This window comes from Heterocephalus glaber, unplaced genomic scaffold (genome assembly GCF_053883595.1).
Source record: "Heterocephalus glaber isolate CG9 unplaced genomic scaffold, H.glaber_assembly_v1.0 deba00001550, whole genome shotgun sequence".
Lineage (NCBI taxonomy): Eukaryota > Metazoa > Chordata > Mammalia > Rodentia > Bathyergidae > Heterocephalus > Heterocephalus glaber.
In genome coordinates, this window is record NW_028258343.1 from 4,473,054 (window position 1) to 4,487,060 (window position 14,007).

Genomic DNA, 14,007 nt, shown 5'->3' on the forward strand with positions numbered 1-14,007 from the left:
CCAAGGCCAGCCATCACGACAAAGAACCAGCCCCCCCAAAAAAGGTTTTTTAGTTTAAAAAATAAAAATAAAAAAGAATACTGAAGGAGAAAAACCCCACCCACTTCAGCTTCATAAGCACCAACAGAACACAAAGGAAACAAGGTACCTCAAAATTTGCTTATAAACCAAACAGAAGTGCAAATGCTATACCCACAAATGACATTCTGGCATTTATACTTAAGGACAAAGAATTGGGCTAAGGGAGCTAACAAAACAAAACAATATTATTTAAACCATCTTTTTACAGTAGGAATAGATACTGATCTATTGTACTGATTAATTGAGCAATAACATTACTCCAAGGTACAAATCAAAGTTCTTTTTCCAGGAAGTCAAAGTAATCTATGTACTTTCTGTTGGTGAAAACAAATTATGTAAATAAAAAATGACACCAGACAAAATGATCACAGCAACCAAACCAAGCAGCAGCCAAAACCACCCACCAGGGTAAATCCACAAATCGCCTTTTGTGTGCTTTGTAAAAGAATAAGAATCCTCAACCAACAAGACTAAGCTGAGCTCAGGTAAAAATTCTGGTTTATCAGAAAATGTAACCCAGAGATGCAGACAATAGTATCTACTTTGGTGGAGGCATTTCTAGTTACAAAGTGGAGGAGAACTTTAGGGAACAGAAACAAGGGAAATGCACCAGCAGCAGAATGGATTTATTCTCCTTTCCTCTCTCAAGTCTAAGGTAAAGACAAAAGGCCAGTGACACAGTGTGTTCAGATCTCAATGCCTGTGGCTGTTGCCTTGAGTTTTCCTTTTGGAAGCTAAACATATATTGAACCCAAACTTAACAATTTGTTTATAGCACTAGAATTATTTTAACCAGTCACCAGATTAGGCTGTACCTTTGATCCATGCTTTTTTTCAACCATACACAGAAACTTTATTACCCTTGACCTTAAAACATACTTTAAGTGCACAGTTAGTCATGCAAGCATAGTGAGAAACTTGACCAAGTCCTCAGACATGACCACTCCTTCACTGATGGAGGAGGAGGGATTAAAAAACTTTCAGCAGCTGGGCATGGTGACGCATGTCTGTAACCCTAGCACTCCAGAGGCTGGGGCAGGAGGATCTCAAGTTGAAACTCAGCCTGGACTACATAGTAAGACCCTGCCTCAACAACAGTGACAGCCCTCCTGGCAAAGGGGAGATAGGATGGACACGCAAGGATGGACACTCGTTATCTCTTCTCTCCTAGCTTCTTCCCTCCTCCTCGCCCCTTACCTTCCATTCATTACTGCTCCCCATAGTCCTTTTCAAAAATAAGACGGTGTGAAGTGGCAGGGTGGAGGCCCTCTTCATTCCACCAACCCTAAGGAGTTCCTGCCCCAGGAAAAGCCCCGTGGATCCAGGCACCCCAGGGAACCCCTCCATCCAAGCCATTTTCACACTGAACCTGGAGAGGCCCCCGCCCTGGCGTGGCTTTCTCAGAGGGGCGCTTTGTATCTCCTGTCATGAGCAGCAGGAGCTCCCCACACACAGGGACCCACGACGTGCTCCCCCTGAGAAAGTGTTGCCCTGAGCGCAAGGAGTAAGTCTGGCTTGGGCAGCACCAGCTGGGAGACCCAGGCGCAAGTCCTGCCTTCCCAGGGTGGAGGGTCTCACCCCACCGCTTGGCCAGGCCCGCACTCACCTTCACCACGCTCGGCCAAGTGTCCAAAGCGGGACGCGGTGGGTACAGGAATGGGTTTGGACAAGAGCTAAATAATGCTTGGTTTCATGGGCATCCTGACTGGCCCGTGCCAAACATCAGCAGGGCACGCGAGCTCTGGATGCTGAGACGAAGAAGAAGACGGCCCAGGCAGGGCGGACCTCACAGACACCGCCACCCCCAGTCTGGCTCGGCAGCCTCCCCCTGCACATCTGTGCACAGGCCAGGTGGCTGCTGACTGCTCCCCCAAGCTCTGCTATCACATCCTCTAAGGCGGTGATCACCACAGACCTCATCTTCAACCCAGAGGCTCAGAAGCCTAAGGTAACAACCACCTCCCTTTCTTAACCTAAAGAAATTTTAACTGTGCCCTTGAAAATCACAGATCCTGTCACTACGGGAATAAGTAACGATTTAAACCTGTGGCACCCCTTAAAAAAGAGAGACTTACATACCCGGGGGTGCTGGCACATACCTGTAATCCCAGCATGCGGGGAGGCTGAGGCAGGAGGGCTGCAAGTTCCAACCCAGTCTGGACAACTTAGCCACTTAGGAAATCCATCTCAAAATTTAAAATAATTTTTAAAAGAGTTGGGGATGTGGCTCCAAACAAAGACCCTGAAAAATCTGTAGAAAAATCTGTCGTTTCATAGCGCTTTTCCTCATTTGCCTACATAATCACTTCAACCAGCACTCTCTCTTTTCTCGACAACCACAGGCTCCAGATGACCTGTTCCCAGATTGTCCCCAGTGCTGCCTCAGCCATGCATTCCCACAACAAATGCTTCCTTCCCACCTGCAGAATGTAAGGCACTGGGTAATTTACAGACTAGACTTCCAAGAGCTGCAAATCCAGGAGAGGAAGGAAGCACGTGCCCACATCCTCTCAAAGACAGTACTGGCCCTTAAACCAAAAGTGACTGAGTCCACGACCTCAAAATTCCCCGGGGGGTTCCAATGTCATTCTCCTTCCCAAGAATTGCTCATGGTTCCTTGTCCCACTACGTGGAAGTTTTTCTGCCCAGTTTTCAGTTCTCTCTCATGATCTAGCCCTTCCTTTCTTATGAAACGAACTATTATTTTTATTGAACACTTATGACATTCAGACAGTGTCTATTAAATAAGTTAATTCATACCAAGTGCCGTTAACAGTGTCTAGCTATGGTGAGAAGGCACTAAATATTAGCCATGTTAATAATTATGGGTGGACTGATTCTGATGGCCTTCCCAATTGAGGGTTCTATTCATTTCAGGAACAGAAACAGATATTGACATATAAATTGGAGTATTCTGTAAAAGAAATGACAGCTTCCTCTCAAATTGCCTAGGTTATACAAGTATTCCAACACTTCTGTACTGAAAATCCTACATAATAGCACACTCTACAAAGATATGTTTCACTCAGATGACCATCAATAGTGAAGAGATTCCCAGCCCATAGTCTGTACTAATAAATACAATCAGATCCAATTTACCAGTTGATAACAGCATCTAAAACATATCCTTGCTCATTCAATAAACTGTACCAGCCACCAATCTGTACAATAAATAGGCATCTTACAGAAATGGAAACTAGAGTGACAACAAGAGAGTATATGACTTGTCCCAGGTCACACAATCAGCAAGTGGCAGAAATGAGACTCCTGGTCCTGACTAGTTCATTATTCACTCCTTCGAGCAGAATTTACTGAACACCTACTGTGCACCAGGCCTGGGGGAAAGACTGAGCGACACTAACAAAAACCTTCCTGTCTTGGAGTTTCTGTTCTACCTGGAGGATAGAGATAATATTGAAATAAATACGTAATATCCACGGTATATTAGATGGTGGTACTTTGGAGAAAAAAAAGAGATGGGGACAGAAAGGTTGGGTTAAGGGCAGGATGTGACAATAGGAAAGTTACTGAGATGACTGGAACAAAGCTGAAAAAGCAGCGGGCCTGAGGGAGGGTGGCATGGGCCCAGCGGGAGTCAAGGCAAGGGCAGGGCAAGGGACACAGTGTGCTTCGGGCACAGCAAGGAGCCTGGGGGGATCTAGAGGAGGCAGCAGCTGGGCAAGGAGGGCAGGGGTGAGCAGCAGGGCACGAAGGTCTTAGGGAACACTTTCAGAACAGTTATTACACTGTCTGGACGGCCACCACAGGCTCCAGTGAATTACACAACGTGACTTACGTGTGATGGGGACCAGGATCACTGATGTTGCTGCATTAAGATTAGCTTAAGGGCAGGGTGGGAGGTGTGCAAGGGCAGAAACAGGGAAACCAGTTAAGAAGAAACTGCAACACCTCAGCAGCCTCTCCTCGGCGGGCTGGACATCACACACCCTGCCCCGCACCTCTGCTCTCTAGACTCAGCTTTACTAACTGCTTAAAATAGTGTCCATCAGATGTTTCTACAAAGTGTTTGGTACTCGGGTTTGCTTGAGTGCAACAACAGTATACAGCAGGCCGCCCCCGGAAATATTACCCTACGAAGTGAATCCTCCTTTGCTACACTCAAACTCAGATACTGCTCTAAGCAGAGTGCCACCTATGACCCACCCTTGTTTTTAAAAGCCAAATTCACAAAGTCTTTGGCACATTAGCTTGTGCAAACACCATTAGCAGAGGCTCCGATGGATTATGTTTGGCCACTCAGTAACCATTTATTGAGCAGTGAGTCTTAGAGGTAAAAAAGAAAAACAAGACTGAGTCGCTGTCCTAAAAGACTTCACGGTCTAGACACAGACAAGTAAACAAATAAATACAATCCACGTATGATAAAGGCAATTACAGAGGGATGAAGAAGGTAGAGAGACAACAGAGAAGGGTGTCATCAGCTCTGCCCTGGGCATTAGGGAAGACAGCCAGTTGTAAAGTGAGTTTAGAAGGTGACAGAGCAGGTGAACAGGAAGAGGTGGGGGCGGAGCCCGGCCCAGGGAACAGGACCCGGAAGGAATGGGTGACGAAGAGCAGGCGTCTGTATGCTACCTCTGCAGGGCAGGGGTCAGGGAATGTGGAGGAGGCAGATCACATTGGGTTTCATAGGATGTTAATGCCACGGGCTCCATCCTGCAGGTAAGGGCGAGCCCCAAAGAGTAACCCATTATATTTGTATCTTACAGAGATCGCTCTGCTAACAGTGTAGACCCAAGAACAGAGCAAAGTGGGACAAGAGTGGAGATAGTAAGGGAAGACAGGAAACCATTCCCAAGTTCAGGTAAGAGCTGAAGTCTAAACCCTAACGACACACAGGTGGGTGCAAAGACAATGGATCTTACGGAGTTAAACAGTAAGTTTATATAGAGTGAAGCATTTGATAGGAGGTACTGCAATTCCTTAAAAACTCAAGTCTGATAGAAAAATAGTAGAGTCTAAACTACAAACCCTGAATTACATGGAGACATAGCACATTCTGTAAGAAATGCAAGAGACAGAATAATGAATTGTAAGCTAACATGTGGTGTTAATTTCAAAATTATTTTAGAAATATCTGTAAAGGACAAAGTTAAAGGTGTTTTCATAACTCAGTAAAGACATTTCAATGGAAAAGCACACAGGTGACTCACTTCCAAACCCAAGCCCTGACAAGAATTACTTCTTTTATTACTCTAAGATATTGTCAGTTATCTAAGTGTCTCATTTTCAAGTCCACAAGCATTTTCAAAATTAATAAAGGAAGAGTATTAGACAAAATACCATTTCAATAGCATGTCAACAATTTCATTACCCAAAAGAATGGGCATTTGGGAATAAAGCAAGGCAGTGAAGCAATACAGAGCACCAACCTCTAAAGAAAAAAAAAACAATCAAAGGCTAATCAAGGGCAGTCTCAATGGTCCAGATAAAATATTAAGTGGCATTCACTGCTTGTCTCTTTCACAGAATGTCAACTTCTGTAGGACATTAAGAAGAAAAACACTTGGTCTGTGAATTTAGCTCAGTGGACTTGCCACCTGCTGCACAAGCGCAAGGACCGGAGTTCAATCCCCGGTACCAAAACAAAAAAAACCCTAAAAAACGCTGCACAGAGAATGTGCTTCTTATCTCCTTTGTTAGGAAAAACATCCCATTTTTCCAACTTATAGTGACCCTTACAATAAATACTTATTTATTTTAGTTTTACTCATCAACTTGGAAGGATACCTTAACAATATTTGCCAAATATTTTAGGTTTCCTTAATACCATAAAGAAACTAGTCTTAAGTCTGACAATTTTAAAGATTTTACTACAAAAAAATAAAGCATGGTTATTTATATGGAAACAAGATCTTGAACTTGCTGCTTTTTTGGTCATGTAAGTCATTTTTCTCCACTATGATGTCTGAAGTCATCATTAATCTAATTGTGCAAAAGGATCCTATTTTCTGCAACTATTTTATTAGGAAAAAAATTGGAATGAAATTACTTACAACCATTTCCCATGTTCAAGGATTGGTTATCTGGTGTATGGATTATTCATTATCCTTGATACCTACTAAGCCCATCCTCTGGCTTTTTTTGTTTTGTTTTCTGTTTTACATTTTCTTTTAGGGGCGCTGGAGACTGGAGCCAAGGCCTCCTCACACATGCTGGGTGCACGCTGTACTATAGAGCGACATCCCCAGCCCCATCTCTGGGCATTTTTGAAGTCACTGGGAAGGAAAGGCACTGAAATTCAAATGAGTCCAACCTGGGTAGTTACTAAATCTGGCTGATAAAGTCCAGAAGGAGAGAATGGAGACATTGTTTCAAACAAAGCTTTGCATGTCAAGTACCCCGAGGATGTTGGGACCTGCCAATACCAGGATCATCAATCACGCCTCTGCCCAGATAAACGCAGAGCCTGGGAAACAACAAAATATGCTCTGCTCAATGCGAGGGCGCCCCATTAGTATTCCACTTCTTTTGGTTTTGACCGAACAAGAAAAGGGAAGCACAGAATAAATACTACTGGTCATTAGTTTTCCCTGAGAACTTTCTACAGTACTAGGAAAGGAGTGCTCATTAAATACTGTTTAACAGCCAGAATGCCATGCAGAATATGAAAATGTTCCAGATAAAAGTCTCTCATCCGAGGCATTCAGGTTACACTTTTCCACAATTATCCTTCATTTTTTAAAATTCCCCTTTGGATGTCTTGTGTGAGAAGTATGAATTTTATGAATTCGGGGTCTGTGGGCTGTGTGTCTTTGTATCTCACACATAGTACTCATTAAGAATTCCTCCAATAATGCTCTCACAATTCCAAATGGAAAATACACATGGCCTCATCTACGACCACACTCTTACTTTTTACTACACAGCCATCTAAAGGAAGAACTCATGATTAATTGACTTTAACACTCGGAAGATACTTGCTTTTTAGGGTTAAAACATTACCTTCTATTTTAGGGCGGTCTATCGCACTGAAAATATAAGAAACGATCACTACTGTTACTCAACTTATTCTTGCCTCCCTGAGTAAGAGCTTTGATCCAAGAGAGGTCTGAAGCTTGTACTGCAACAGAAGAAAAGTGTAAGCACTTGCTGGTGATTGCCTTGAACATGGACATATCAATACATGTCTTCTGATGATATTTTAAACTCAGGACAAGTAGTCTATTAGGAAAATACATAATAATCACTTCTAACCTTAAAAAAAGAATCTCCGAAGAAACCTGAAGCGTTGTAATTTAATCCTTAGCTTTTGTCAGTATAAGTGACAAAGTCAAATTATAAATCTATAAATCTGTACTGACAGACATGTACAAGAACAGATGGGGAAGGGTTTAAGGGACGGAGAGTGAAGGAGGGAGGGAGGGAGGGAAAGAGGATCAAAAATGATTACGAATATATATATTTTTCCCAAAAACAAATGTAATTATTATATATCACAAACATATACTAATAAAAAATAACCACTTTAAAATTTGTATTGTGATGTTACTGATAAGCAATCTAACATAGAAATTCACTATTAAAAAAATCCTGGGCCAGCCATAGTGGCACATGCCTATCATCCCAGCACTCCGGGAGGCTGAGGCAGGAGGATCCCAGGTTCAGGTCTAGCCTGGGCAACTTAGCAACTTAAAGAGACCCTGACTCCAAATAAATATTGTTAAAAAGGATTGTGGATATAACTCCAGCGTGAAGGCCCTGGGTTCCATCTCCAGTGCTGGGGTTGTGGGGGACCCGTCTGTTTTATAAAATGAACACGTATCTTATACAACATGCTATCACCCTGATCCCAGGGACTCCGGGGGCTGATTGTGAAGGCAGTATTACCTGGAGACGGCGGTTAGGAAACAGATAGCAGCCTGGCCTTGCAGCAGCTTCTAGTATAGAAGGGGAGTCAGGAGGCTACGGGTCCAGGCTTCTCATAGACCAGACCCCATAAAAGTGCAAGGCTGACTTGTTAGGCAACAGTCGCCCCAATGCTAGCTGTCAGGCCTGACAGGTGTTGGGGGGATCAGTGGCCTGTGTAAATAAAAAACAAAGTTCTTGTAAGGTAGTAGGGAGCAGGGGCTACACAAAAAGGAAAGTGGATTTGGTCACATGTGGTCTAAGCTGCCAGATCCAAGATGCTACACGTTTGAATCAGACCAGTGTGTCTTCCGAGCAAGTGCATTTGCAACCAAATGCTACTGTGCCACTGGGCATCCTTAGCCTGATCAATAATCCCTGCTATAGCCTAATCTTATCTGATGCTCCTAAGAAAAAAACTTCAGTTTGCATCATTTTTCTTAGAGACTTTTTCTCTTCAGATTCACTAGTGTAAACAAATCACTTCTGCATGTCTCCAAAGGAAAGAAGCGTGTGGAATAAGAACCAACTGTTACACCACACCCCGAGACAGCATGGCAAAGGTGGCAGCCAATTCACTTTTGTCAAATGTGACAGCAAAGTATAACACCATAAATTCTGATACATAGGCAGCTTTTAAGGATTCTCCCTAATTCCCTATGCCAAAGGGATACTTACTCATGCTCATTTATTTTGAAAAAATAAATAAATTTATACATTCTGTTATGTCTCCGTTTATCTTCAGGAGGTACTGTATCCCCCATTACATGAAGGGATGAAAGGCACAGTCTTTCGTATTGTTCCATAAATAAGTCCTCCCTTCCCTTTACAAGTTGCCCCTGTTCTTTACAATGACTTCTTTATTTTCTACAAGTCAAGTGTACAGTACTTGCTTCATTACCCAACTAAAACGAACACACACACACACACAGTCTCTTTCCCTGTATTGTTAATTTAGATGGACCATCCACAGTGAAAGTCCTCAAGGTGCTCGCTCCCAGGTACAGAGGGCACATCAGAATCTTGACAGTGGTTGATTTCAAGCAAAACAAGTCCTAAGAAGCACCCTTCAGCCACGGCCAAAGGAATCAAAGCTACACCCTCCTGCAGCCACAGCACCACTATATCCACCCTTCAAACATCACAACCCAACCATTTACCAAAACCACAGCTTATTCCTGATTTAGAAAAGTAAAGTTCACAGACTTACTGAACTACACAGCTCCAGCCAGAAAGCACAAACGCCTTTTCCACGCCTGGCAGTTATGCAGCAGCTGAACTAAAAAAGCCATATTTTTTAGCTCAGTATCAGTGGACCACTGTTGACCACCTTGTTGACATAATGAACAAGTGACATCTTCAAAAGACCATTAACTAGTCCCTCCTGAACCATACTTAACGGGCAGGCACAAAGGGTTTAACACACATCACCCCTAAAGGAGGCTGCACTTCATTCTCCTTCCGCCCAGCTTAATCACTGCACCCATAAGCACACATCTAGCTTAGTTGATTCCCTCACGTTCCAGCAGTTCTGTTCCCCAAAAGTGGGGGGAGAACGGAGAGATTCCTGCAAGGTTTCTCTTGACACAGGAAGAATGTGACAAACAGGGAAAACACGGCCACTGGGAACATCTGGGCCCGGCTCCTTTGTAACACTCGAAGAGTGCTTCCCTGCTGGGCTTTGGCACTGCGCTGAGTGGAGAAACCATTTTAGAGTTTAACGGCTCAGTGCCTACAGCAAGCGTGCTAAGAGGAAGAACTCAGAAATTCCAAACATAAGAAACAAAAAGTGTTTAAAAATATTGAACTATTCCCCTCTCTGCCAGCAGGACTGGCATTTTCCTTACCTTTGAGGGAGGCAGAACACCCTAACCCTCTGAACAGAGATTAACAGTAGTCTGAAAGAGAACTTGACAGAAAACCAAAAACTCTGTGGCCGAGCTATCAAAGATAAGAGAGCCTTGTGTGTTCATTCCTCTCCGAGTCACATCCAACACCTGTCTAATTCAAGCATTCATGTGACTCCCTAATCTTCTCAGAAGAAAGATGCAAAAAGGCTATCCCTGATTCCAAAGTTTCTCTCTGTAGATGCAGAAAAGGGTGCCCATCCTAATCTCAAGCTGTAAGCTCCGAAGATCCCCTCCCGGATGGTGGTTTTGCATTGAATTTTACTTACACAAGTCACATGAGCACATGTATCAGATGGCTGCCAAATAGTAGCTAATTTATCCTTCTTGGAAGGATATGATCACAAGCTAAATCTAGCTGGAGAAGCGTTTTTGTAGACATGAAAACGAATGAATGACCCTGAATCCCAAGATGAAAACAAACCAAAGGAAATTCTTAATGGAGCAAAATTCGTGACAGGAGATCGGTGACAGAAACAAAGAATTCCACATAACAAACTTTTTTAAAGGTTTAAAAAAAAAATCAAGTCACCTTTTCGGGGCTGCGTCCTGTATATCCAGTTCTCGTCTGCGTCCACCTGCTGCCCACACACTGACAACTCTCCATCACTACGGAACAGCCTCTTTGTCTGCCTGGACAAGGAGGAGAAATTTATCCAACTCACAGCCCGTGAGAGCGAACCTGAATTGGCCTTGAGTCTGAAGGAACCTGAAGAGCCTTCCTTTTTCATCTTCTTTCACATCAAAATTTGCTAGAGACAAAGGGCAGCCCGACAGACACAAAGCTCTGGTCTTTAAATCGGCCCAGGTCCGTGGAGGAGCCCGCTGCTTCCCTCACTCAGACAATGTTGAGAGTCAGGCACTGCATTATGCAAAAGGCTGCTTCGGTGTCACCAGATGAAAATGAAGAGGAAAATTGAGGGACGGAGGCATTTTTTAAAAACGTTTTACCCTAGCCACATGTTGGTACTCAGTTTCTGTGGCAGGGACATTCACAGCCAAAAGATTACAAAGTAAAAATAAATACAGTTTTAAAAACGGAGCGTGGTGTTCATTTCAGGCACACTTGTCAGGACTTTGAAGACCAGAAGCAAGGCACTGGGGCTCTTCGGTGTGTCCCTGCCATCCCAAACTGTAATCCTACGCCTCTCCCAGGCATCTTTCCCCACGAGGGCAGACAGCCAGCCGTCTGGGTGCAGAGGGAGGTAACCCTGGCCCTGCAGATAAAGAATCAGCATCAAGCAGACCCCCAGTTTAAAGTTCACCCACACTAGTTACTCAGGAGAAATCAAAGGGTTCAGCTCACTTGTCCCGGCAGAGCGCAGGATCATAAACCGCCCACTTGCCCTCTCTCAGGCTGGGAAGCAAGCTCTCCGGAGCCGCAGGACTCCACAAACAATAAAACAGGCTGCGTGGCTATTGCTTGGATTACAGAGGAGCGCTGGGCGAAAGGCGATAGGCTGGCCCGCCACGGAAGGCGCCTCATTGGAGACAGAGAGCCCCGCCTCTGCCAGGGCAGCTCCAACTTCTGAACTCTAGCGAGACGGTGGAAATGCAAGTCTGTGCAGAATACAGACGTCTGGGGATTTAAAAAAAAAAGAACGTGATAATTAATTATCAGGCTATACTTCTGACAGTGCGACTCTTGAGAGGGAGCTTTCGTGCAGTATATACAGACACGCCCTAGGTGGATTTCGGAAGGGCATCCTCGGAGGAATATACTTCCCAAGAGAATAAAATGACCTGGGCCCTTTCTTCACGCTCCACTTTCAGCACAGGTGAAACGCAGCCATGCTTGCACCTGTTCTCACGTCGTCTGCCTGCCCTACCCGTCAGAGCGCACCAGGTAGACCTCGCTGCCAGGCCCCTGGGGTTTCTTCCTCTTCGGCTCTGAATGATCAGTCCTAGGAGGAAGCCTCACCACCACCACCACCACCGCAGAGCCCAGCTGAGTGCAATTAGGTGAAAGGTCCAGCCCCGAGCCTCCTATGCACAATATCCTGGAGCCCTATCTTGCCTGCACTTGGGGACAGTGTTTCCCCCAAGGCCAACGTAGTTCCATGGCCCTGGGGGTGTTAAAAGTCCCTGAACTTTCCGTCTTAGAGACTGGGGTCAGCACCCTCTTCCCCAAAGTGTAACTCAGAGTAAGGCAAGTAGACAAACAGGTACTTTGCACTTGGATTTGCTTGGCATCAAATGTATCCAAACTAACAAAGTCAACTGAAAATAAACTTTGATTACAAGTTATAAAAGCAAGACTTTACATCATGCATCTACTCCAATTCACTAAGATTGTAAAAAAAAAATCATTCCACAAGCCTACTGGAACTGGAACGTGTATAGAAGAGAACCACAGAGGACAGGCCACTCAGACAGCTCATGGAAACAACACAGAACAGGCACGGGGGCTGAAGGACAAAGTGACGAAAATGTTCAAGGGACATCGATTTGGGCTCCATTAAAAACTAAAAGGTTCTCAAGAGACCGTGTAGTCTAAGCCTCTCCAGTTACAGAGGGAGACTCGGGCCCAGAGAAAGCATGTGCATTCCCCATGCCACATGGAGTCAGTGACCGGGACAGGGACCGGGTTGGGTGGGACAGCACTGGGGTCAGTCAGCACATCAGCATATCCCAGGGACCCCAGCCTGGCCACCAGCGCCATGGAACAACGTGTCTACCCTGGCTACCACTAAACAGGCAAAAATGACAGGATTATGCATAACTCCAGTGGCTAACATCAAGTTCAATGCATTCAGTATATTTTTTCCAACTGAAGGATATTCTTGAGATTCTGAAAATATAAAATCAAAAAAATTTTTTAAATCTCACCAGTAAATACCAATGCCGTGTACCAGTTCAGAGGTTCACGGGACCACTCAACACAGAACTGCTGCTCTAAGAATCCGTGGACTCCAAACTATGAACACGATTCTCTCCTCCCTGTTGCCTCCTGCAGCGGCATTTTAAATTTACAGATATCTAAACTTTGTGATAGATAACACAGAGGGGCTAAAGGAAAATTCACTGCCAAATTCAGAGACGAGACTAATAAGCTGGATTTGTGTACCTATTACTATTCTCTATTCTTTAAAAACTACAGCCATAGTTATCTGAAAAAACCAATTAAACTCAAAAAGTAGACAAACTCTGGGCTTCCAGAAACTGCACCCCATGAATCACAAGACCTTAGTGATACCTTTGCACAATCCTGACTACTGTTTCTAGCGCACGTTTCTGTTATGTTGGGTCTTGATTATTAAATCTTCATTCGTGTACAAGAAAGTCAAATACATCAAGCACTTTCCTAACTGGATTAGAATGGCAATTATAATGGCAACTGGGGCAAGAGAAAATACAACAGCTTAAATACATGTTAGGTATGGACTTCTTTTAGGTTAGCAGACCCTAAGGTCCTCAGGGCTGCCTGAGGACTTACCGAATTTATTCAGCCACTTTTTAACAACTATGATGAGCTACACATTTTAGATCTCAGCTTGTTAACATGAGCCCCCCCCCCCCAGCAGCAGGACCATGGGCACAGTGTACCATGACCTTCATGTGACGTGTTGCCACTCTACACACTACCTGGCCATGAACTATCCGTACTTTTAGGGCATAGTTGCTTTTTTCAAATAACTTCAGCTATAACTTAGAGGAACAAAGCAACTTAATGTAACCATTTTTCCTCTGAAAATCTACTACAGTAGAACACACTCCACCCAGGCCTCTCACACAGATACGCTGAACAGATTTCCACCCGTGTTCCTCCCTGCGCTGGGCTCCCCCATCTCCCCTCTGCCATCAGGCTGTCACACTCCAGCTTCTGCTATCATCAGTCACGTGCCAGTAACTGCCGCCTCCTCCCACTCTCCACTGCCTGAGAAATCAGATAAACAAGTTTGCTTAAACGATATGCTTAGTGGAGTCTTAGTGGGAGAATGAAATGCAGTGCTTCCCAAGAAGAGTTTTGTCACAGCTGCCTCCTGGCCTGCACTCTTGTCCTCTACTTGTGTGACAGAAGCCCGTGGTTAAAATGGCTGAAGAAGGACCCCTCTGGTGGATTTAGACCAAGCTGGCAATTGACTGCCTCTCTTCTATTCAGTTCTTACCATTCGAGAGTCACTCACTCATCACTACTTGTGAGAGAAGAAGA

The 14,007-nt window shown here is 44.4% G+C and overlaps 1 protein-coding gene across 5 annotated transcripts in view; it reads right to left on the minus strand.

Annotated features, from left to right (window-relative positions):
* The window catches only part of Nhsl1 (NHS like 1), a 226,747-nt gene that overhangs the window by 121,967 nt on the left and 90,773 nt on the right, over positions 1-14,007 (minus strand). The window contains exons 1-2 of one of the 5 annotated variants that reach the window (XM_004846070.4): positions 11,161-13,333; positions 10,387-11,071 (exon numbers count right to left, since the gene is read on the minus strand). The exons of 2 other annotated variants lie outside the window; for them this stretch is intronic. In XM_004846070.4, coding sequence (XP_004846127.1) covers positions 10,387-10,585 — 199 coding nt within the window. In that variant the 5' untranslated portion in view covers positions 10,586-11,071; positions 11,161-13,333. Of the gene's footprint in view, positions 1-10,386; positions 13,334-14,007 lie in introns of those variants that run through there. 2 more of the 5 variants (XM_087190236.1, XM_004846071.3) reach the window with 2 other exon arrangements.